Source organism: Nannobrachium achirus (genome assembly GCF_963921795.1).
Source record: "Nannobrachium achirus genome assembly, chromosome: 16".
In the NCBI taxonomy this organism is placed as follows: domain Eukaryota; kingdom Metazoa; phylum Chordata; class Actinopteri; order Myctophiformes; family Myctophidae; genus Nannobrachium; species Nannobrachium achirus.
The window spans coordinates 5,436,363-5,461,705 of NC_137823.1; the positions used below are offsets into that span (position 1 = coordinate 5,436,363).

At 43.1% G+C, this 25,343-nt stretch overlaps 1 protein-coding gene across 1 annotated transcript in view; it reads right to left on the reverse strand.

Annotated features, from left to right (window-relative positions):
* Window positions 1-25,343, reverse strand: part of fig4a (FIG4 phosphoinositide 5-phosphatase a) — a 135,181-nt gene that overhangs the window by 71,035 nt on the left and 38,803 nt on the right. Inside the window, exons 8-12 of the mRNA XM_080744384.1 lie at window positions 25,116-25,216; window positions 22,638-22,800; window positions 18,432-18,529; window positions 6,666-6,799; window positions 5,744-5,860 (exon numbers count right to left, since the gene is read on the reverse strand). Of these exons, the coding sequence (XP_080600510.1) occupies window positions 5,744-5,860; window positions 6,666-6,799; window positions 18,432-18,529; window positions 22,638-22,800; window positions 25,116-25,216 (613 nt within the window). The remainder of the gene's footprint in view (window positions 1-5,743; window positions 5,861-6,665; window positions 6,800-18,431; window positions 18,530-22,637; window positions 22,801-25,115; window positions 25,217-25,343) is intronic.

Consider the following 25,343-nt stretch of genomic DNA (forward strand, 5'->3'; position numbering starts at 1 on the left):
TGGGTCATCTGCCCAGGGCTCGTAGTGCGGCATTAGCTGGTTTGATTGGTGATTTCCCGTCATTATTTGGTGATACACCATCTCAAACGCATCTGATAGAGCACGACATTGAGCTGACAGATCCAAAACCCATTCGGCAGTGGTTTTACCGGGTCTCTGTAGACAAACGCAGGGGGTTGGATGCAGAGGTCCGGTATATGTTGGCAAATGGGATTGCGGAGCCTTCTGCATCGTGCTGGGCGTCACCATGCATTTTGGTTCCGAAATCTGATGGGTCATCTAGGTTTTGTACAGACTTCCGCAAAGTGAACAACATAACAAAACCAGATGCTTTTCCATTACCGAGAATGGATGACTGTATCGACGAGGTGGGCTCTGCTAAATTTGTCAGCAAATTTGACCTTTTAAAGGGCTATTGGCAGGTTCCATTATCAAAAAGAGCTAAAGAGATTGCGTCTTTCATTACTCCAGCCGGGCTCTATTCCTATAATGTAATGCCATTTGGTTTGCGTAACGCTCCGGCAACATTCCAACGCCTGATGAATCAGGTTGTGGGTGACCTAGAGGGCTGTGCAGTCTATTTAGACGACGTGGTAGTGTACAGTGACACTTGGGAGAGTCACGTGGCACGCATTCACTCTCTTTTTCAGCGTTTGGCTGATGCGCAGCTCACAGTCAATTTGGCCAAATGTGAATTTGCTCGGGCTACAGTAACTTACCTTGGGCGCGTGGTCGGCCAGGGGGAGGTTCGTCCGGTACATGCTAAAGTACTCGCCGTCGAGCAGTACCCTCCTCCGGCTACCAAGAAGGACCTCATGCGTTTTTTGGGGTTAATTGGTTATTACAGATCCTTTTGCAGAAATTTCTCATCTGTGGTCGCTCCACTGACTGACCTTTTAAAGGATAAGGTAAAGTTTGTCTGGTCCTCCCGCTGTCAGCAGGCATTTCAAAATGCCAAGACTTTGTTGTGCTCTGCCCCAGTATTGGCAGCTCCTCGGATGGAGCAGCAATTCAAATTGCAGGTTGATGCAAGCCATGTTGGGGCAGGTGCAGTATTGATGCAGACTGACAGTGAGGGGATGAACAGACCAGTCAGCTTCTTTTCAAGAAAGTTCAATAAGCACCAGCTTAATTATTCTGTTATTGAAAAAGAAGCATTGGCACTGGTGTTGGCATTGGTGCACTTCAGTGTTTATGTGGGTTCTGGGGTGCCTGTTATAGTGGATACAGATCACAACCCACTGACTTTCCTGAGTTCGCTTAAGTGTCCTAACCAGAGACTTATAAGATGGTCTTTGTTTTTGCAGTCATTTGCCCTAGATATTAGACACATTAAAGGCAAAGATAATGTGGTGGCGGACGCACTGTCCCGTGCCCCTGTCTAGATGTTAGTGTCTAATACTATTGTCTGTTCTTTCTTTTTAGAGTCTGGTGGTGTAACCCCTGGCCTGTTCTTCTCCTGGACAGCATATAGCTAACGGAACATCTGGATCCTGCTGTGAGGGGGGAGGAGAGTCCAGGGTGTTGCAAAGCCAGGGCTCTAAGGGTGTTAGTACACTCAGAGGGGTAGACGAATCATCAAAGTATTGAAAGTGAAAATTTCGTAAAACCATGATATACAGTAATGTTAAAATTGTTATGTAGATCTACTATGCACTTATTTGTTGGGTTTGAATTTTGGGTTATTTGCTTTGATTATTTGATAATACCTTTAGCCATTTAGTGTTCCTTAGGGGGCCGTGGATCCTTGGGAGGGTCCACGACTTTAAGGGGGGGGGTGTGATGCCCCACACACTATAGAGATGGTATAGTCTGGGTGGTTAGGGAGGTGCCACCTATAACTCTCTTCCTGCAGGTGAGCAGGGTGGGGCCTCATTGGCTGATTGCCTGATGGCCTATGGAGTGCACCTGGGCCCGGTGCCTCCAGTAGGCTATAAAAGGCCTCCCCTCTCCATTCTACATGTGAGGTCCAGAGGAGGCAGACGTGTTCCCTCCAGCTCCTGTGTACTCTCCACCATGCCCTCGTTATGCATCCTGAGTTCTGTTTGACTTTACTTTCCATGCAACACCTCGCACTACACCATGTCTCACACATCCACACCTACACTACTGATCACTGACTCCACACTCCATTGGATCCTTTGTTGTTAAGTTTGCTGCCTTAGTTCCTGTTCTAGGCTTATACTTTAATAAATATCCTATTGTTATACTTTTGACAACGTCTCCTCTCCCCTTCCTTTGTTACTGCTTGAGCCAGCTGTGACAAATGTCCGTCAAGTGTTTGTGCATGTGCCGGTGTAAGAGAGAACGCCAAGGCCAGGCTGAGTGACTAAACGCATGCATTAAGCCCTTCAGAACGAGTACGCATCATTGCGTATTATTATTTTACAGATAGCTGCGAGCTTGTAGATCTGCTATTTTTTTTTCTTCAATCGTGAACATTTGAATTTTGACCCGATTTTGACCCGATTCCATAATCCTTCTAAGGGTTTTTTTTTTTGTTTCCTACGTCAGTGGTTCTCAAACCTTTTCATGTCAAGGACCCCTAGAATTAAATGTTTTTCATGTCAAGGACCCCCTAAAATTAAATGTTTTTGGCCGCCGACCCCCCAGAAGCAAATATTTGAGTTACAAATGCTCACTTTAAAAATGAGATATTCAAAGATTTGCACACATTTTCATGATTAAAAAAAAAAAAAAAAAATAGCAGATCTACAAGCTTGCAGCGCGGCACTCGGTGCCGCGCTATGAGCTTGTATATCTGCTATTTTTCAATAGTTAAAGGATTCAATAATTCTAGGCCTAAATGGGCTTAAAGACAGATATTTAACTAGCTGCTGGCGGAATATGAGGAGCGCTGCATAGTGCATATGCATTAGAACCATTCTGTTATGTAACCACAATGCTAACGTTCGGTGTAAACGATTACGCCGGGCAGACCTGCTCTTCACACATGGACGGTCATCTACTCCACCAGTTAGCGGGAAATAAATGTCCGTGGAGAAATTCTCCCCCCAGAGCTGCCGTTATGTCTATTCGTGTCGGTGGGAAATTGCTCAAAGCACCGTCGATACATGTGTGAATGTGAATATTTATGAGCATGAAAAGTGGATAATGTGCCGCCCTAACTGAGGGGTTTTCGGGAACGCGATGGCGGATGTCTGTTGCAGTGGTTAAGACACACGGTTGTACAGAGGGGTACAGCAGCATATGAGACCGTACGGACCATTAGAACTCAGAGCAGCCTTGTCAAGAACCATTAGACCTCAAACTGTATAATATACAGTTAAGTATATTATCTGTCGAACTGGTGGCCCGCAAAGGTGTCTATTCTGGCCAGCGAGAAGATTTTGTTACTACTACGGAATGTGTTGAGAAAAGAAAATTGGTGGACATTGTGATCAAGATTGGTTTCCGAAGTTTGCAGGAGGGGCCCATTTTGCAGAAAATGGCACAAAATCATGATCAAATCCCATCTGGCCCAAATTTGTCAATCACACATTGCAGGGCCTCTAAAGCAGGGGTCTTCAACAGGGGGTCCGGGACCCCTAGGGCGTCCTCAGAGTTACTACAGGGGATCCCCCAAATCTTTGTGTGATTGAAACCTTTTTTTATATTAACCACTTGAACCCTAGCGTCCATATTTTGAGAACTTTAGCCAAACATAGCAGATCTACAAGCTCACAACGCCTCGCCCTGCCCAGCTCTGGGTAAGCAAAGCGGCCTGACACAGAACATTTCTAGTTAGCGACAGTATGTATCTCTGTACGACAGTTCTGGCATAATTGTTGCATATCTGTCACATATCTGTTTGTGTTTATGCCCGTAGCCAATTAGGGACCAGCATTCTCTGGGTGCCAAAACTAAAACATGAAAGGTTGAAAATTAAAGAAGGCCAAGCACGTCCTCGTGCGTTCGTGCGTGCACAACTGGTTCGACTGGCGTGAAGTCAGATTTTGCTTAAGCTGGCCGAGCGCGGACGTTCTATGACCCAGAAGGGCGGGGATACGAGCCAATGAATCTCATCGGCCAGTCCCGATCTCTGTGCCTGCCTCCCCTCCCCCACCCCCGTTCTCTGCTCCTGTCAGCTATTAGCGACCTTAAGCAACGCTACGGCAACGGCAGATGACAACGGTAAACGGAAATGATCCGCGCTCGATAGATAAACCTGCCGTAGCCCCATCTCTACTACGGCAGAAGGTCCCTTCCCACGTAGCGCCTACTCCGTGTGCTGCGTGTACGCGTCGCCATGGGAACCAAAGCGTTCAGTGAAAGGGGTGGGAACCCGTCGCTGCAAAGGCTTTGCTTAACCATTTTGATCGCTACGGCGATTACGTCATAGCAGCCGTAGTCCGCCTGGCGTTGCCGTCCTGAAAATCATCTAGCTTAAAGTCGCTATTCTGCTATGCTGGCTGCTGCTAAACAAGGAAGTGAGTCGCAGAGGAAAACGAGTGATAAAAATCATAGCGATTTTGATCATTACAATGAATATAAGCATAAACAATCCAGTTCACATGAACAATATTGATGTAAAATAAGATATCTCAACAGCTAGATATGTTTTATATGCGCAAAATTGCAATTAAAATGTTGTGAGCCACAGTTACAAGGGGGCTTGATCCCGTGGCTAGATTTTGCTCAATCCGGCCCATTACGCAATAGGTGTTATATATTGTGTTATATATTACCCCTGCCTGCAGTGTATTGCTCACACACAATAAATGCAGAACTTGCTTGTGTGGCTGTTTGCGTGTGGGCGTGTTTGCGTGGATGGTCTGGATACCGGTTTATTTTTGGTGCAGCAAGGTGGATGACATGTATCGATCACACGTACTCAAAGGATAGGATTTGTTTTTCGCTCTGGTAGTTACGAGGATCCAGGGACGTGCTGGGCCCCTGATTCAGCCCGGGAAAGAGAGTTGGAGAGGCCCTCATTGCGCGCTATAGAGAGAGATCTCTCTCTGTAGCGCTGCTGCTACTCAAAGATTTGCCCTTTTCAGATCATGACAAGTGACAAGCCAGTGGGCCAATTACATGAGTTATATTTCGTCGTTGTCGGGTGGAAACCATGTATGTCCAAAACCGTTTGTTTTGTATTTATCATTTAAAAAATCAAACCTCGGTTCGAAGTGGAGCGGTGAATCTGAGCAGCTATACCCTGTCTGTGTGTGTGTGTGTGTGTGTGTGTGTGTGTGTGTGTGTGTGTGTGTGTGTGTGTGTTTGTGTGTGCGTGTGTGTGTGTGTGCGCGTGTGCCTGCACAACAGCGCCCCTCCTTTAACTTGTGTGGCCACTCAAGGTATTGCCAGGCTACAGACATAGCCAGCCAGCCAGCCAGCCAGCCACATAGCCACCCACGGACATACCTGTCTATTGGGAGCGCTTTCACCGCTCCAAAAATGATTTAAACTAGTGAAAACAGCCGATCTACAAGCACACAACGCCTCGCAACGCGAGGCGTTGTGTGCTTGTAGATCGGCTGTTTTCACTACTTTTGTGCGACTGCCTTGTATGATGAAGCGAAAAAATGTACAAATTTGAAACTTGGAGATACAAGGTTTCTGCCCGACAGTGACGATTTACTTTGTTGGCCGCCCAGACCCCAAAATGGAACGAAGGCCGACATTTTATTTTTATTTTTTTCTTAATGGCCGGCCTGGACCGGCCGGGAATGAACCGGTCGTTCGGTCAGTTGTCCCGCTTTTCCCAATGGCCAGCACGTCCCTGCGAGGATCCGAGGCTCACCTCTCATCCGGTCTCAGCGTGTGGCAGTAGAAGTCCTGGCGGTTCACAAAGAAGCCCGTCCGCTTCACCACATTCTCAGCTATCATGCTGAGACGGTCCAGCACGTTGCACAGCTTACTGAGAGAGAAACACAATGAGGAGAATATATTAATTCCTGCTTCATATCAATTTCTTCAAACATCCTAAAGACAGGATACATTCGATTGATTGATTGAAGACTTTATTAGAAGTCTGCATAGAAAAAGGTACAGTTTCATGACAGTATAGTTCACTGGTACAAGGTTAACTAAAAGGAGATATTAGTAAGCTTTTCGGCTTATTTCCACAGGAAACCATTTAAGCAACTCATAACATTGAATGACAGACGGATAGAACACAGTACTATGCAGTAGATATAGTCAGAAAAAAAACAGTGCACAAAAATATTTACAGTAGAAGGGTCAGGGGGAGGTTAAAGCTGGGCTAGGTTTGTTTTTACCAGTTACGAGTGGCTGCCGCCTGTAAGTGGTTTTTCAGGGCGATTTTAAAAGATGTTAGGGATTTACACTCCTTTAAGGCCTTCGGTAAGGCGTTCCACATTTTGGTGGTATAGCAGGAGAACGAGTTTGACCCTATGTTTGAGTTGACTTTGGGTTGAACGTGATCGGTGGCGCTGCCTCTGGTGTTGTAATTGTGGACGTCCTTAACGTTTATAAAGTATTTTGCCAGGTACATTGGTATCTTAGTGGTGCAGTGTATCTTGTACACCAGGCCCATTGCAAGAGGCTGTACTCTGTCATCTACTCTGAGCCACCCCACTCTTAACTGGTGAGTAGCGGTGAGGTGAGTCTGATAGGGCTTTGCTTTGTTTTAGGGCTTTTGGGCTAGGGCTACTCTAACGGTTCTCATCAAGAAGTAAAGGAAAGCTCCTCCTGTGGTGTACCTTTTGGTGTAGCGGGCCATGTCCCAGGCAATGTAGTCGATGCAGTGGGCCGGGGGGAGGAACTGGTTCAGGTTGATCACTGCAGGGTACAGCTCTTCACTCAGGATCTTCTCGTGTTTCCTCTTCTCCCGTTTCTAAAGGCCACAGGAGAAAACAAGAGACAACACCACAGAGGACCGTGAATGATCCACGATGAGAATAAATGAAATCTGCACACCAGTAAATGCTCCCTTTTGAAAAGACCAAATCAGACTGAAGAGTGTTCCGTGCATTGACCTGTATTGAAAGAGAAGTAATATGCTTCTCTAGCACCAGTACATACTGGTACTGCTGGCAATGGACATGGAACAAATAACATTTAAGTTGAAAATAAAGGAAGAACTCTTTAATAAAAGATGGGGAAAATGGTTATTATATAAGTTAAAAAAGGAGGGATTTAAGAAAAAAAGGTGTATAAATGTGAACCCCTGTAAATTTCTGTTTACTTTATTTTGTATTTGATTTTGATTTGATTGGATTTGGAGTTAATTTTGGAGTGTCTTATAATTTTTTACGTACTGGTACACTACCTGTTAAAAAAAAAGCTTTCCTCAGCCTTCCATGTGGTGCATAATACGAATACCGGAATGCATAATATGAATATCGTTGTTGTCGGGTGGAAACCTTGTATGTCCAAAACTTTCATTTTTTTGGTTATTATTTTAAAAGACATTGCAAGGCGTTGTGTGCTTGTAGTCATGCTATTTTCACTAGTTTTGTGCAACAGTCTTGTATGATGAAACAGGGCTTTACTTAAGAAAAAACATACAGATTTGAAACTTGGAGATACAAGGTTTCTGCCCGACAGTGACGATATGAATAATGTGAAACATATTTGGGACATGATTTGAAAACGTCAATGTCACAGCACCTTGGGACTGATGGCTGAGTGGTGACAGGTGTGGTGATCATGATGACAGATTTAAGTCGCCCGTGTCTAAACGTGTTAAGGTCTGAAGAGCATCGAGGCTTGAAACATTTTCATGAATACATTTTGCGGGAGCATATTATACCGGTGTTCAGATTTCATTCATGTTCATCATGTGTCAATTTTGGTATCCAACACGTGTTGTTCTTATCCAACACGTGTTGGTATCCATGTCTTCTGCGTTTTCTCAGACTGAATAATCCAACATAATATGGTTTTGTGAAATCAACCACTTAAGGAGTAGTTCACCCCCAAAATGACTTTTTTTCTATTGATTAGTCACGCCATGGAGACTAGAGTTCAATAATATTTTTAGTTTTTTGTCGCATTCCTAAGACAAAAATGTGATAACAATAAATTTACCCCCATTCGTTCCGGGTGGGGACCCGTTTCTAAAGGGGTCCCCACCCGGAATCAATGGGAGTAAATTTACTCGAATCAAATTTTTGTCTTATGAATGTGACTAATCAATAGAAAAAAAGTCATTTTGGGGGTGAACTACTCCTTTAGACCCTATACTGTGCTTTCCACTTTCCTTCTACACCAGATCTCATTGATGCTAGGATGCTGCGGAGAACATGGTGTTTCTATGACATACGGTTCAACCTTTGGCATTTGTGGTGCCCCCTATGGCCAGAAGAGAAAGTGCATTAGGACAGGCGTTCCCAACTTTACCGTTACCACAGACCGGCTGGAAATGTTGGCTGACCAGCAGGGGTGTCGCACCAAATTCTGGGCCCTGGGTAACTATTGAGAAATAGCAGATATACAAGCTCACAGCACGGCACTTGAGTGCCGCGCTGCGAGCTTGTAGATCTGCTATTTTTGAATATTTCAAATCCTTTTAAGGTTTTTTTTAAAACCTATGTTTCTATGTCAGTGGTGCTCAAACCTTTTCTTGTGAAGGACCCCCAAAATGATATGTATTTGTCCACGGACCCCCATCTCAAAATATTTAGTTCCAGGGACCCCCCAGAGGCAAAATTTGAGTCACACATGTTCCTTAAAAAATACAAATATTCAAAGATTTGCACACATTTTGCACGCTCGGTGCCACGCTGTGAGCTTGTATATCTGCTATTTTTCAATAGCTAAAGTATACAATAATTAAGGCCCCTCCACCTTGGGCCCTAGTAACTCAGTCCCACTCCCCCCCTCCCCCCTTGTGACGCCCCTGAACATGTAATATCCGCGAAAATGTAATATGCACATACTGTACTGTACAGTACACGCACACACGCATTCTTCATGTCATTTTCAAACTGTTAACTGAACCATTAGTTCTCCATCTCTACAATGCACTGCCTGTTCATTTGCTAGAGACAGCAGAGTGATCATCATAAAGGGTGACAGTCAGTGTGGACACATCATTGAGCAGCGCACAGCCCTGTCCGTACATCCTGCAGTGGCCCAGCAACCAGCCGATTAGCCAACGACACCCATTCATTCACGCCCAGCAAGGCGCTCACACACACACACACCGGACATTTAGTGTGAATTCATTACATAAAATGGACATCATGTATTACAATGTATTCACAGTTAGATTTCATTCACAAACAAGGACACAATGGGAGGTGATTCATGTTTTTGCACGCCACTGTACAAAGCACATTTGGGAATTACAGTCATACTGTACAAACAGACACACGCGCACTAAGGATGGGACGATATGAAAATGTCATATCACGATTATTGTGACAAAAGAAATCGCGATTTATGATATTATCGCGATCATCTAAATCCATTATCCTGGGGCGGAACATTTGCCAAAAAGATAGCAGATCTACAAGCTCACTTGTGACGCATTGTGAGCTTGTAGATTGGCTATTTTTCTGGCAAAGACATTTGATGGAGGGTGAAAAAAAAGACTGTTTCAAGTACGTATATTATAAGTACCTTTTTACCTATTATAGAGGGTTTAAGTGGTACTGGATATGCAGCTCGGCAAATAAAAGGTGAATTGATCCCAGTGCACGACAGAGGACGATAACACGATAAATTAAATCTCCACGATACGATTATCGTGAGTGTTTTTTATCACCATAAACGATAATATCGCTTATCGTCCCATGCCTAACACGCACACGCACACACACACGCACACACACACAGCTGGCTGGCGCAGAAAAACCTTGACACATGTATGGCCATGTGCAGCCAATCATCTCTCTCTCTCTCTCTCCATCTTACATGCACACATCAAACGTGCATAAAATACCATGGAAAGTCATTCACCAATCCCAGGTATGTCATTATGCGTGTGTGTGTGTGTGTGTGTGTGTGTGTGTGTGTGTGTGTGTGTGTGTGTGTGTGTGTGTGTGTGTGTGTGTGTGTGTGTGTGTGTGTGTCTCACCACTACATGAAAAGGTGTGATTCCCATCTCTGACTGAATGACTGCATCATGGAGTCCTCCAGGGACGTGCAGAGAATGTTAGAGAGGCAGGGGCTGACATTTATAAAAAGGGCCTTTTGGTGGAAATATCGAAAATAGCAGACCTCCAAGCTCACAACGCGTCGCAACTGCGACGCTTTGTGAGCTTGGAGGTCGGCTTTTTTCTACACAGAGAGGGCAATTCTTTCAACATAAGATGCTGCATTCAAGTTCAGGAGAGTTTGGACAAAGCAATTCTCTTGAATGCTGCCTTCAGGTATGGCATGGAAAGAGGACATTTGCATTTCTTTCACCATAGTAAAAACTGCATTCATGGTCTGAAGAGTAGGGCTGCAACTAACGATTATTTACATAATCGATTAATCAATCAGTCAAAACCAACAAAGGGTCAAACTCGTTTTTCTGCTATACCATCAAAATGTGGAAAGCCTTACCGAAGGCCATAAAGGAGTGTGGATCACTAGCATCCTTTAAAATTGCCCTGAAAAACCACTTACAGGCAGCAGCAGTTCGCAACTGGTAAAAAAAAAACTAACCTAGCCCAACCCTACCCTCCCCTGCCCCTTCTTTGTATATACTTACTGTTTGTTTAGACTTACTGTTTTCCTTTTTTTGTTTTTTCTTTTTTTTTCTTTACATACCTACTGCATAGTACTGTGTTCTATTCGTCTGTCATTCAATGTTATATGAGATACTTTAATGGTTTCCTGTGGAAATAAGCTTAGTCTTTTCATGGATCTCCTTTTAGTAGACCTTGTACCAGTGAACTGTACCGTCATGAAACTGTACCTTTTCCTATGCAAACTTCTAATAAAGTCTTCAATCAGCCAATTATTTAAAAGATTAATCGATTATGGCACTTATTTAGCTAGTACCTTATAGACTAGATAATGTAGATTGCGATTATTTTAGAACATGTTTTAACTAACAAATATACATTAAAGATGAATAATTCATTCAAAAATACATAATTTATGACATTTTGCTCAGCTGCCGATTAGTCTGCTACTAAAAGACAAAAAATAAATACCCTTTTCTGGCAAAAATGATTAAAGAATAGCTACACATTAGTCAGGCTAAAGGGTAACAGTACTCTTGTCAATTAGGTCATTTAAAAATAAACATTCAAGTAATATTCTTTGTTCTTGCCCCTATATTCCTGCACGGTATTACTACAAATTCCAGCGTATAGTTGCCAATTCGATTACGATTACTAAATTAGTTGGCAACTAACTGAATAACCGATTCGATTGCGATTAATCTATCAATCGTTGCAGCCCTGAGAGGGCACTTTTTACAGATTGGCAAACGGGCAGGGGCTCAAGCCCCCTTTGATGTCTATGTGTGGAGTCCTCTCCTCTTCCCCCCCTCCTTTCCAGTCCACTCATATCACATGGCTGGACCTTGTGCTCCACCACGGTGGTCTGCGATTGGTTGCCTCGTATTGAGGCTCATCTTGCGAATGACAACGTGAGCGTGAAACCCAAGCCATACAGCGAGGGAGAGCGATGGATCGTGGGTGTGCGTGTGTGGGTGTGTGTGTGTGTGTGTGTGTGTGTGTGTGTGTGTGTGTGTGTGTGTGTGTGTGTGTGTGTGTGTGTGTGTATACTGTATGTACAGAGTACTAGGGACACTGGCTGAAATGAAAACGGTTCATCTGTAAAACATATGCGCACGCACGCACGCACGCACGCACGCACACACGCCTTTGTTTTGATAGCAATCTCTATGGAAAGGAGTTATATTTAACTAGTAAGAAGCCTAAGGGCGACAAGCCACAGTGATGTGGACATCAGGATTGTGGACATCAGGGATCACCATATATGGGCATAAAAGGGATTTTTCCCCTAGCATCACAGGGATCTCCATATCTCTATATAAGGGCATAGAAGGGATTTGTTCCCCCTGGCACCACAGGGATCTCTTAGAGGGTTAAACAGGGCATCATTAATATTGATGACATCAGGGAACTCCATATATGGGCATTAAAGGGATTCTGTTAGTGGGACATCACAGTGAAGCCAGAGCGTGATGTCAGAGCGGCAAACCCATTCTGGTAGAGTGGTTCCCCTGACATCTCAGTGACATCAGAGCTATGAAAAAAAACCTGACCCGCGCATCACTACAGCCCATGTTGCCCAGAATGCATTACAAAATGTGGCCATTCCTCCAGTACCTGGATATCTTCTAAATCTTTCATCATATTGGTACTTCAAATTGGGCTAAAAACCGCCCCACCAGGGGGCACGGTGGCACAGTTGGTAACGCTGTGGCCTCAGAGCTTGAAGGTCCTGAGTTCGATTCCCGCCAGGGGACGCTGTGGGCGCTGGGGGCGTGTTCCCTCCTCCATGTCATCAGCACCCACACCCTGGGTGGGGTTGGCGAAAGGGACTTTCTGTGTGGAGTTTGCATGTTCTCCCCGTGTCTCATAGGGTAGATACCCTCACAAAAACATGCAGTAATCCTGGTCTCAATAATGCCTCCCCCTGGCCAGCAGGGGCACCTGATGGAGGGGAATGGAACTGGTTGGAATAACGTGTTCCTTCCACGCGCTACGTCCAAACTGGGGAAATCCCCCCTGTCAGGTGAAAAGAAGCAACTTGGACTACTCATGCATAGAACATAGATATGTGCTGAGGATGGATCAGGACCACATCACAAAAGGTGGTCACCACCATGCAAAAGAAAACCTGGGATCCCTAAAGCACCTGGCGCAGAACTGTGACCCAGGAGCTGGAGCAGATGAACCTGCCATGGGGAGAGGTGCGACATGCTGCTGGGGATGCAATGCAATGGAGAACCCAAAAGTCTGTCTGAGGAAAGATGTAAATTTTCTACTGTACATAATTGCGACCGTCAGGTCGCAGTTACTATCAAAACCTCCACCGGCTGTCAGTCTGTCCGTCACGTCACACTTTTGCCCTACTCATATCTCCACCACCGCCGTTGCCCCGATCCAAGCCAAACTTTGCACACACACTCCTTGGCTGCCAAACCACAACCCCTCATTTCTCACATGGCCCTCTTCTAGCGCCACCATGACGCTGATTCTTGCAAAACACATTTTTGGACACTGCTCCTACAGATTTTGCCCTGAAATCTCGAAAAGCGGTACACAGTATCTCTAAGGTCACGTCATCAACATGGATCTGTCCCATTTCCCATATTCCCTCCTGATTGGCTACCATTGCCTTGTAAAGTTTGTGTATGCGACCTGGCGGTCAATTATCTACCGATTAGGGAGTCTTACTGGTATACTTTCTGCAGGAACTGCTCTTCTAGTTATTGTTATTACAACAAAAGCCAGCCGCATCACCGTCCCTCCGCAGTGACGCCATTTCAACGTCAGTCTCATTTTAATAATGGGTTTCTTTTGTGCCTTGTCGCTCTTTGTCATAATATGGTAATGCTCAATGCTTTGTGTAAGCCACTTCAAACTGACTTGTGGAAATGTGCTTTAAAAAATAAACGTGCCTTGCCCTGCAGTGGTTGAGAGAAAATTAAGGAAGTGTAGCTAAAACAACAACAACAACAACATCCATCTCTTATTTTTCAACTTCTTGTGGAAAACATGACGCGTGTAAATCATGATTGTCCAATATGGGACCTGAAAACGTTTGCCTTCCTTGTTCATCAACTGTAAGCATTAAATGCAATCACATGGCATCCACATCACACTGTACAATAAAGAATACATCAAGATGACTGCCTTGTAGGGTAAAATAATGGATTGCAAAGGAAACAAACTAAGGGTACCACTCACAACCATTTCAAATGATAGAGCCTAAAAGTTAAAAATTCCAAATACAAATTTGGATTGGATTGGATTGTGCAATAAGGTAAGGTTTAGGACTGGCTCTATGTGTTCCAACTCTATGATTATAATGACAGATACTACCTGCAAATAATATGGTTTCACTTCTGTTAATCTTTTTCAGTTACATCTTTTTGTTTTCGGCTGACGAAGGCGGGACATTCTTACTGCAGCTGTGATTGTGCGATGTCATATACCGTAACTACACACATTGAACATAAATGAAAGAACCAACTCCTAGCCTGATTTCAGACTCTGCACTGAGCTTGAGTCTGACATTGTCCCATTGACAAGAGATTTCAAAGGGGAGGGGATTTGAAATTTGAAATTCCCAATCACAAGAGATCTGGTGGGAGGGGTTGTGTTTGACTTGTGTGTACACAAAAACATTCCCCCCCTCCCCCTCCCCTCTATGACAGGCATCAAACAGGTCGTTGTCTTTGATGCTAACGAGGTGTGCACAACCCCCCTGAAGTTCAAAGGGAGCAATTAAGAGCTTTGGCTGAGCTCCCCCCCTCCACTGTTTCTGTTGATTTTCAAAAGTTAGACCCACCCCCTCCTCCGTCTTGCATTGATTTCATTGGCTGGTACGCCAAGATACCATATCAAGTTAAGGGTCATATGACAACACCAGACCAAGAGAACCAGTCCGCTCAGAGAGTGGGCGGGTCTACGGGCTGGAGCCAGGCAAGCCAACTCCTCCACAACCACGTAACTGCCCTGATTCAGCCAGGGCAATCACTCACCAGATAAACACTTAGTTCTTACCAGATAAACACTTAGTTCTTCATGTTTAGTAGTACAGTAAATCCTGACAAAACTAAGGTAATGGATGGAGGAAATGGTTCGGTGTCTAGACCAGGGGTCTTCAACAGGGGGTCCTCAGAGTTACTACAGGGGGTCCTTCAAATCTTTTTGTGATAAAAACTTTTTTCTACTTTTTTTATATTAACCACTTGAACCCTAGCGTCCATATTCTGAGAACTTTAGCCAAAAATAGCACATCTACAAGCTCACAACGCTTGTAGATCTGCTATTTCCGGCAAAGAGGTTTGGTGTAGAGGGGAAAAAAGAGCAGACTAAGTACAGAGTGAAAGTTCATTAAGTATTGACGGTTCAAGTGGTTAAATATCTGAGAACACAAATGTATGTGAACCCAAAATACATTGCTGATTGTGCTGTCAAACGATGAAACTATATGGAATCTATGGGTTGTGGTGGGTCCCTGCTTCATCTCTCTCTCTCTCTCAACTAAGGAGTCCTTGGCCTGAAAACGTTGAAGACCCCTGGTCTAGACAGCTTATTGATTTCAGTCAAGGGGTGAATACTGAATATGCGCAACTCTGTCAAGGTGACCTGCATACGAAGAAAAGCGAAACAACTTTTTCAATCTCCTTGTTCATTAAGCTCAACAAGCAGACAAGTGTGTGTGCTAAATAAAGCATTTTATCATGGAAGGAATGTTTCATCGCAAGAAATAATGCAGGAAAAGGTCAACAGATAACATAATCTATTCTTGCTCGGAATATAAGATGTTTTACTGTAAATATATTGCCACGGTGTCAGTTGTTGGGAAACGATAAACGTCCTCTCTTAACTGAGTGACAGGTAAAAATGGTTTGAGTAAGGATGTAATCTTAACTCGAATTCTCCAAAAGAAATCTGGGCTCAAAGAAGCTACTTTGGACCATGGGCTTGGAATGATCTCCAAACTAAAGTTAAACAGCCCACCCTGATTTCCCTTGGGGTCTTCAAAAGGATGGTAAAGGAATTCACCCTTTGTTAGCCTCCTGGTTGGTCCCTGACTGACCAACCAGCAGGCTCTATCTGCCTTGTCCCGCCCTGGTTCCGCCTTTTTTATGTTGAATTAGCTTAAACATAATTTTTGGAGAAATAAAAACATTTAAAAACATGCTGATTCACTATGCTGCCACTGAGCAGCTCCAATTGACTGAAACAAAGTTTGAAATTAGAATTGAGCACACAGAATAACAATATGAAGCAACTGAATTAACATGGCAGTGGATGGAATGTCCCACTGAATGTCCCTCCAAGTCAAAGCAACCAATGGGTGTGGAGAGGGGCAGGACAATGGGCGGGACTTGACAAAGGGTGAATTGCTTACGAACACATTCACTGCCAGGCATTGATTCATTATTTCATCCGGCACTGGTGTTTTTACTTTATTCTCGCCGGCATCAGGAACGCAACGCAACGTGTGTGTGTGTGTGTGTGTGTGTGTGTGTGTGTGTGTGTGTGTGTGTGTGTGTGTGTGTGTGTGTGTGTGTGTGTGTGTGTGTGTGTGTCTGTGTGTGTGTGTGTGTGTGTGTGTGTGTTTATAACCGCGACCATCCATGCTTTAGTTGTGGTCCGTAGTAAAAGACTTGATCAAAAACGCATTCTGGGAGATAAATCGGAGAACAATTTTTTTCTGAAATTCGTGTGGTGTGGACGGCAAGAAGGATTTCCGGTTGACGTCATCTCCCCGATTAGGGCTGTCACAATTATTACATAATAATCGTTAATCGCAATTATTTGACATAATTGCAATTATTTGGGGATAATCGTCATAATCGTTTACAAGTTGAAAAATGTTTATATGTGTTCAAACATTTAAAAAAGAATTGTGGAAAAACGAGCTTGTAGATCGGCTATTTCCACTATCAATGTTCTTTTTAAAGTGTAAAGTTGTCAAATATGTCAGTCATTTCTTTGTATATTTAGGTCATGTGTCATATCTGCCATGTAATGTGCAAACAGAAATGTAATTGTCAACGACAAAAACACAATTAAATCGTTAATCGTAATTATTTGAGTGACAATTAATCGTCATGTAAAATGTCATAATCGTGAGAGCCCTAATCCCGATGGATCATGGGAATTTGAGTCTTTGCATCACTCCCGGCTGCGGGACGCTGGCGCGCTGTCCATCGCTCTCCACTGAAAAGACTCAAAGCGTATATATACGCCCTCTGCGATCAACAGCTGGATTTGATCAAAGTAAATCTATGTCCTCGGCGGTGAATGTGCCAATAGCTGCTCCTGCTCTGATGTCTAATTTGAGGTCAAATGATTTGTGCCTCCGTCTATTGTATTTACTTGAAGTGTACAATGTGATGTTGCATACAGGTATGTTTTTTAATCCATTATGAGTTTAGTGGTTACTGTAGTTCAGTGAGAAGTAAGACTTGTTTAGGCCAGTGGTTCTCAACATGTGGGTCGGGACCCCCAGTGGGGTCCCCAAATTATTTTTGAGGGGGTCCCCAGATGATTAACTTAACGTGCAACATTGTTTTCTCACCAACATAAAGTTTAAAGCTATACTGTGTAAGTTGCTCAACTAGTGGTCAGTAGCGTCCGCGTCTTTCGGCCGTTTTTCGCTGCGGACCGGGCCTCACACCCCCGCGTCACCCCCGCGTCTGCCTCCACCTCGCCAAGATCTATCTTTAGAGGGGTCCCTGGTTCCTGTGCGTTCAGGCATTCCGGAGAAACGGAGTGTTTCACCCGAGTATAGATAGAGACACACAGGCGCCTACAAATATGGCCGCCCTATTGTGATAGCTAGCGACCCCACTTCAAGATGCGCTGTGATTGGCCGGCAGTGTATAACCCTCGCTGTGATTGGCCGGTAGTGTATGATGACGTAATTTTTGCGCGAAAACCGGACCCCGGTCAGGATCATAGAAAACAGTGAGAAAAAAAAAAGAGAAGGCTTCAGAAGCTGAAAATAACGGAGTGGGTGTTCTAAAACTTTAGCGATTTAAGAGTTAGGACAATTTTAAGATTTGTTTTATAAAAAAAGTTACATGGTACAACTTTAAGTGTATAGAGGGTTTATGCACGTTTGTGGCAAGTGGCAATTTAAGGACTTTTTAATACTTCTAAAATAACATATTAAAGGTGATACACCATGCATTTAAAAAGTATTTATGTCATATTGTTTATGTCCCAAAAACGTTTTTCAAAAGGTTTGAGGCTAAATTACCACTCCTGAATAGAGAGCCTCTCTCATTTTTGAATGGCTCTCAGAGCATTTCAGCTGCAGTACCACCTTTGGCCTGAACTGCGCCACCCGCCCCCCCAAAAAATCTTTTTGAAAAAAAAAAAAAAAAGAAATTAAAAAGATTTTTTTTTGAAAAAAAACATTTTTTGATTTTTTTTTTTTGTGTGATGACGTCACAATCGGCAGATGACGTCACAATCGGCAGCAAATCTGGACAGCCTGTTTTGAGAACCCGTGAGATACTTTTAACCTTCGCCTTCTCAAAACCAGAGAAAGACACAACGGTCAGAAATGGGACTTTGTGAGGATAGAAGGTGCTAGTGGGACCCCAAAAAAAGGTTTTAAAATAGGAAAAGTGAAATTTCATGGTGTATCACCTTTAAACATTGGCCAAATTGTCAAACATTAGAGGCAGAAATCTACATGCTCACAATGCCTCGCAACGCGTTGAGCATGTAATGCCTCAACTCTTAGTGCTCGTCAGGGTGGAGGAGTCCCCAGTTGAAATATGATTATTTTGGGCGCCGTGGCCTGAAAAGGTGGTTTAGGCAGCTAGGCATGCCCATTGCCCGCTACATGTACAGTACCTTGACCAGGTTGAGGATGATGATGGGAGAGCCAAAGCGCTGCAGCATCTGGTCAAAATGGAGAGCAGCTACATGGGCGTACGGGTCAGCCTGGTCCACTGAAAGAGACGGTCAAAAGGTCACTTTATTGTTGTCGTGCAGTATTTATTCAGCACATTCTACTTATTGACCCATTTAGGCCTAGGATTATTGAATGCTTTAACCAGTGAAAAATAGCAGATATAAAAGCTCACAGCGCGGCACCGAGTGCCGCGCTGTGAGCTTGTAGATCTGCTATTTTTGAAAAAGTCGTGTAAATCTGTGCACATCTTTGAATATATGTATTTTCAAAGCAAACGTTTGTAACTCGAATCTTGCTTCTCGAGGGTCCCTGGAACTAAATATTTTGAGATGGGGGTCCGTGGCCAAATACATATCATTTTGGGGGTCCTTCACATGAAAAGGTTTGAGAACCACTGACATAGTAGTCTCTCAAGAACAGACTAACTGAGCTCCATTTAAGTGAAAAGGACCTTTTCTTTGACGATGGCGAGCCAGATTGCTGACATAGAAACATAGGTTTTTCAAACCTTAGAAGGATTCAAAGAGACACAATTTTCACGATTTTCCAAAAATAGCAGATCTACAAGCTCGTATGAGCTTGTATATCTGCTATTTTTCAATAGTTGAAGCATAAAATAATGATACACAATAATGTGTACCCGTTCAATAGGGCTGTCTTCTAAAATTCGACAAATCGACGCGTCGTTTTAAGCCCCCGGAATCGACGCCAATTGTTTGAGTCGAGCCGTCGAAAATCTATATATTTTTTCATCACACCAGTTACTGTGGTGCGGTATGAGAGCGCTGGACTGTACTGTCATGTACTTCTTATTTAGTCCATACTTCCTACTACTTGTACTAGACTTAAAAATAAAACCAGTTCACGTGACTTGAAAGTTGCCTTGGTCATATTACGGGAGGCTCTTATTTTGAAGCTAACCGCTTTGAGGGGAAATGCGTCGAAGTGTTGTTATTCTACTTTTTGCAGCTGATCTCGAAACACTTCACTCACTGCCGCGGCACTGAGTGTGGCACTGTGGTGGTGTGGTCTCAGGCTGAGGACTCTGGTGGAGTAGAGGACTTCTTAAAAAGTTTTAGATTAAGACAATTTGCTTGCATTGTGTGCCGTTCTGCATCGACGCAGTGATGTTACATAATTGTTACTTTTAGCCAACGTTTGCTATTGTTTTTCCTCCTGAAGGAACGGGGCTAAATCGTTAGCATGCTAGCGCTTCAGCCCTGTTCCTTGGAGAGGAATAAAATCATTACAATCAGGCAGTTTTCAAAGCAGAAGCGTCTCCACTCCAGTCACTGCAGCACCACTTTATTGTTTATTTTATTTTTGAGCGGTGGTTACACCGTCTCCTATACGTGGCCGTGTGTGTATGCGTCCGTGTGTGTGTGTGTGTGTGTGCGTGTCTGTATGTAGCCTACAGTACCTTTTGTGACCACACATGTTAAGGGAGGGGCGCTGTTGTTCAGGCCAGGCCAGACACACACCACACACACACACACACACACACACACACACACACACACACACACACACACACACACACACACACACACACACACACACACACACACACACACACACACACACACACACACACACACACACACACACACACACACACACACACACACACACACACACCACCGCTCAGTTCACACGGGTGTGATTTTTTAACTTTTTTTACATAAACGATTCGTCGACGCGTCGGAATGACCCCCGCGACTCGAGTCGACTGCTCTACTTATTAATAAGGTTGTGTAAATGAAGCAAAAGCATAAAACAGGAGCTTATCAAAAGTTATCACATTCAAGCAAAATGTAAGCAACCTTCTTGGCAGTGGCATTGGCAGTTCATGGCAATGTAGAACATCCTAGAAAAATCACACCCGTGTGAACTGAGCGGTGACTTCATGGCTACTTTAAACAGTATTTTCCAGTATTTTCCAGTGTTTTACCGCTGCTGGCAGTATCCACATTTGGATTGGCTCTCTGTGCAATAAGGTAAGGTTTAGGACTGGCTCTATGTGTTCCAACTCTATGATTATAATGACAGATACTACCTGTAAATACTGTGGTTTCACTTCTGTTAATCTTTTTTCAATTACATCTTTTTGTTTTCAGCTGACGAAGGCGGGACTTTCTTACTGCAGCTGTGATTGTGCGATGTCATATACCGTAACTACACACATTGAACATAAATGCAAGAGACCAACTCCTAGCCTGATTTCAGACAAAGAAAGTGCTGTGAAAACAGGTTGGACTTTATGGCTACTTTAAACAGTATTTTCCAGTGGGTTTTTTTCCCCCCCTTTTGTAATTGATGTTATCCTATGCAAAGTACTCAGAGTAATGGAAGGCATTTAAAGCTGATTCCTCGGTCTGAATTGCATTCATCTTTAACACATGACTTGCATGTCTAATTAAACCATCCATTCCAGTATGGGTGGTCCCGTGAAATTGCTCCTAAACCCATGACCACATGAGAGCTATGTTCTACCCATTGACCTACATAGTGTCCCCTTCCCTACTCCTTTATACAAGCTCTCCGGTAAGGTTTCTCCGATGCAATGACAAATAAGCCGTCCTGCTCTTGTGGAAGGACAAGTGGCTGAAGGTTAAAAAAAAGGGTCATCAGGTCATTGACATGGGTCATCAATAATTGAATAACTGAGACGAATAACAGTATAAGTCCATATATATTTTTTTGTAATATATATATTTTTGGATTTACCAGACTAAACCAAAAACTAGTCATTTTTAATCTGTTAAATTGTTAATGCAATCCCCCCTCATCTGCTCCCTTTGTCTGCTGAATATTGCTTGTAAGGACTTAGACTGTTGTTCCACAAACTGCTGGAGATATACTGTTTTTCCACTTTCCATTATTTTTCCAGTATTTTATGTCTTATAATTCCCAATATATATGAGTTAAGTAAAAAAAATCTAACTCAACAAAATGAGGGGGGAGTACATTAAGACTTTAAGAAATTAAACACTTCTAGTTTTTGGTTTACAGTCTGGTAAATCAAAAAAAAAAAAAAAATCTTTATCCCAAATTTTAAAATACGGACTTGGACTGTTATTCATCTCAGGTACTCATGACCTCACAACCATCTGTAAGACCCTGGCAATTCTCCACTTTCAACCTGGCAATTGATCTACGCAAATCCTGACACTTGAGAACACCAATTAACGCATGCAAATAGTACACATGATCTGTTAGTCATCAAATGTTTGCGGGCCATGGGTAGCCAACCCCGTATCACATTGTGAGCTTGTAGATCAGCATTTATTTGAAAATTGTTTCGCTTGGGATTTCTCAAAATAGGGACACCTTGTTCAAAGTGATCAGTATATGGATCTAAATCAATCATTTCTATATCTGTCCATTTTCATAACGTCACTGTCAGGCAGAAACCTTGTATCTCCCAAGTTTCAAATTCGTATTTTTTTTCTCGCAAAGTAAAGCACTGCTTCATCATAGAAGGCCATCACACAAAAGTAGCGAAAACAGCCGATCTACAAGCACACAACGCCTCGCTGTGCGAGGCGTTGTGTGCTTGTAGATCTGCTGTTTTCTAGTTTAACAAATTTAGGCCTAGAATTATTGAATGCTTTAGCTATTGAAAAATAGCAGATCTACAAACTCGGTGCCGCGCTGCAAGCTTGTAGATCTGCTATTTTTGAAAAAGTCGTGAAAAGGTGTGCAAATCTTTGAATATATGTATGTATGTATGTATATGTAAGCGAACGTTTGTAACTCAAATTTTGCTTCTGGGTGGTCCCTGGAACGAAATATTTTGAGATGCGGCTCCGTGGCCAAATAAATACCAGTTTGGGGGTCCTTCACAAGAAAAGGTTTGAGAACCACTGACATAGTAGTCTCTCAAGAACAGACTGACTGAGCTCCAGTTAAAATGGCCTTTTCTTTGACGATGGCTGGCCAGATTGCTGACATAGAAACATAGGTTTTTTCAAAAAAATCTTAGAAGGATTCAAAAGACACTTATAGAATCGGGTCAAAATTCAAATTTTCAAGGTTTTTCAAAAATAGCAGATCTACAAGCTCACGCGACAGCGACGATATGCTGCAATCAATGAATCTATTAACAGATGTCTGGTGTAGCGGGGGGGGGGGGGGGGTCTTACATCGTATGGGCGGTTTGGGCATCATGGTGGAGATGTCCTGGGACCAATAGAGGGGCACCGAGCCGCGCACCTGGACGTAGGAGGAATAACTTCCCGCCATGAACGACATCACCGAGGCGTCGTGGATGATCTGTTCCGTCTCCACCTCGTTGGCTACATCCCCCTGGAAACAACAGGAGACAGTGTGCGTCCGTCACAGAAAAGAACATTATACAACAGGTACTGTTGTTCCGACGAAGCAACTGATGTTGAAATCAGGGGTGTAACGATACATTTTAACATCCATACGACACGCATCACGATGCATGGTTGACGATACGATACATGGACGATATTGGTTCATTCATGGCGATACGATACGACTCGACTCGATGATTTAAAATCGATATATTAACTGTTTAGCAAAGACATTAAATCTGTGTGAAACGTGTCAATAGTGCATGTTTTTAAGAGAAAAAAACTATTATTATGGATGTAAATAAGTAAAAACTGTGATTCTCTAGCAAATACGTGGACATATATTTTGATATATATACAGTATAGTGGTATACATATGTGTTGATATATATTTCAACACATATGGACAAGCCCGCACCTTGACATGAACACAGAGATTACACACATTTATCGTCAGACCAAGAGTAGCTATATGGAATGGAAAAGTAATTAATAGGGGTGTAACAATATAGTAACTGTATCGAAATATCGTTTTTAACTTAAAAAATCGAAGTACCGTATATTGAAATGAAAACAGCTAAAATCGAATCGTATTGTTTTATTTTGTATCGTATCGAATCGGCAGTGCAAAAAATCGATTGTATCGATACTACTACTTGGGCATTGTATTTAGCATTTTTAAGAAGAAAAAATTAAAAGGAGGGGTTTAATTACTTTTCCTTTCCATATAGCTACACTGGTCTATCGATAAATGTGTGTAATCTCTGGGTTCATGTATTTGGCAGATAATCACTGTGTTTACTTATTTATATCCATAATAATACATGTCTCCCTTAAAAACCTGCACTATCCACACACCTTTCACACAGATTTAATGTCTTTGCTAAATAGTTACTATATCGATTTTAAATCATTGAATCAAATCGCAATCGTATCGCCATGAATGAACCAATATCGTCCATTGTCAACCATATTGTGATATGTATCGAATCGCTATTAAAATGTATCGTTACACCCCTAGTAATTAAACCCCTCTTTTCCATTTTCCCTCTTAAAATTGCTAAATACAAGACACACATACTTAAGTTTCCATACAATCAACTATTTGCACTGCAAAACGATTCGATACCGATTATCTGCATTAAAACGATACCGATACGATACAAAGCCAAAACGGTACGATATATGCTTTTGCATATCGATATAGTAGATTATCGCAAATTAAAATCGATTTCGATATCGTTACAGCCCTAGTTGAAATCTACCCGTGGTGATATTGAGCATTATGGAACGGCATTTCCATAATGCTGCCTATGGAACACGCCTTCGGTGCGTTCCTGCAGCAACGCAGGCGTGTCGATATTCACAATAACGCACACCCTCTTGTGCAATATTGCTTAATTGAACTACTGTACCTGCTAAGTGGCGTCATTCATTCTCAGCACTGCTGCGTGTATTGTTGACATTTTTTTTATATATATTAGTAAAAAAAAATCATTGTACAGTTTTCAATTGGCAAAAAAAAAATAAAAAAAATGGAGAACTGGAAATCCTTTCTGGAAACAAGTCTACCGTAGTTTATTTCCAAACACACGCTTGTTGAAACTCAAATCAAAACCCAATCTCAGAATAGAAGTGCAAACAAAATGGGTCAAATGTGTTTTTCTTAGAGCAACAAACCACACACGTGTCCACACGCACACACGTACGCACGCAAGGACCCAGCAGCAGCAGGTTAAATTAACCCCCTGTGATCACACTGACTCATTCCAATCATCCTCCCTCCCAAGGCCGCCTCCGTTATTATATTCTCTCCCGTTGTCGTGGTAACCCATGTCACCCAGGGGTGTCGTACCAAGTTCTGGGTCCTGGGTACGAGTATTCATTGACTGGGGAACGCATTATTACGCATTATGTTGTGCTTTAACTACTGAAAAACAGCAGACATACAAGCTCGCAGCGCGGCACCGAGTGCCGCGCTGCAAGCTTGTAGGTCTGCTATTTTTGAAAAATTGTGTCACATCCTTCTAAGGTTTCTTGGGGAAAAACTATGTTTCCCATCCCCAAATATTTAGTTCTAGGGACCCCCCGCCGCCCAGAAGCAAAATTTTGAGTTACAAATGTTTGCTTAAAAAGTACATATATTCAAAGAATTGCACACGAATAGCAGATCTACCCGCGCTGCAAGCTTGTAGATCTGCTATTTTTCAATAGTTAAAAGTATAAAATAATTAAGGCCCCTCTGCCTTGGGCCCTATAGTAACTCAGTCCCCCCCTTGTGACGGCCCTGCATGTTGTTACCTCGCAGTTGGCTCCTCGTTTGAGGAAGCGCGTCCCGGCAAATTTGCTGGAGCGCCTGGCGATGAGGGTGACATGAACCGGCCGGCCGTAGATGAGGAGTTCTTTAGTTTGCGAGTCAAGGAGTAACGCAACAGACACGTGCACAGGTGGAATACAAAAACACATGCACAGATCATAGTTAGGGGTGCAGCAGTTCATCGAAAACCTAATCTACTGTATTATTAATCA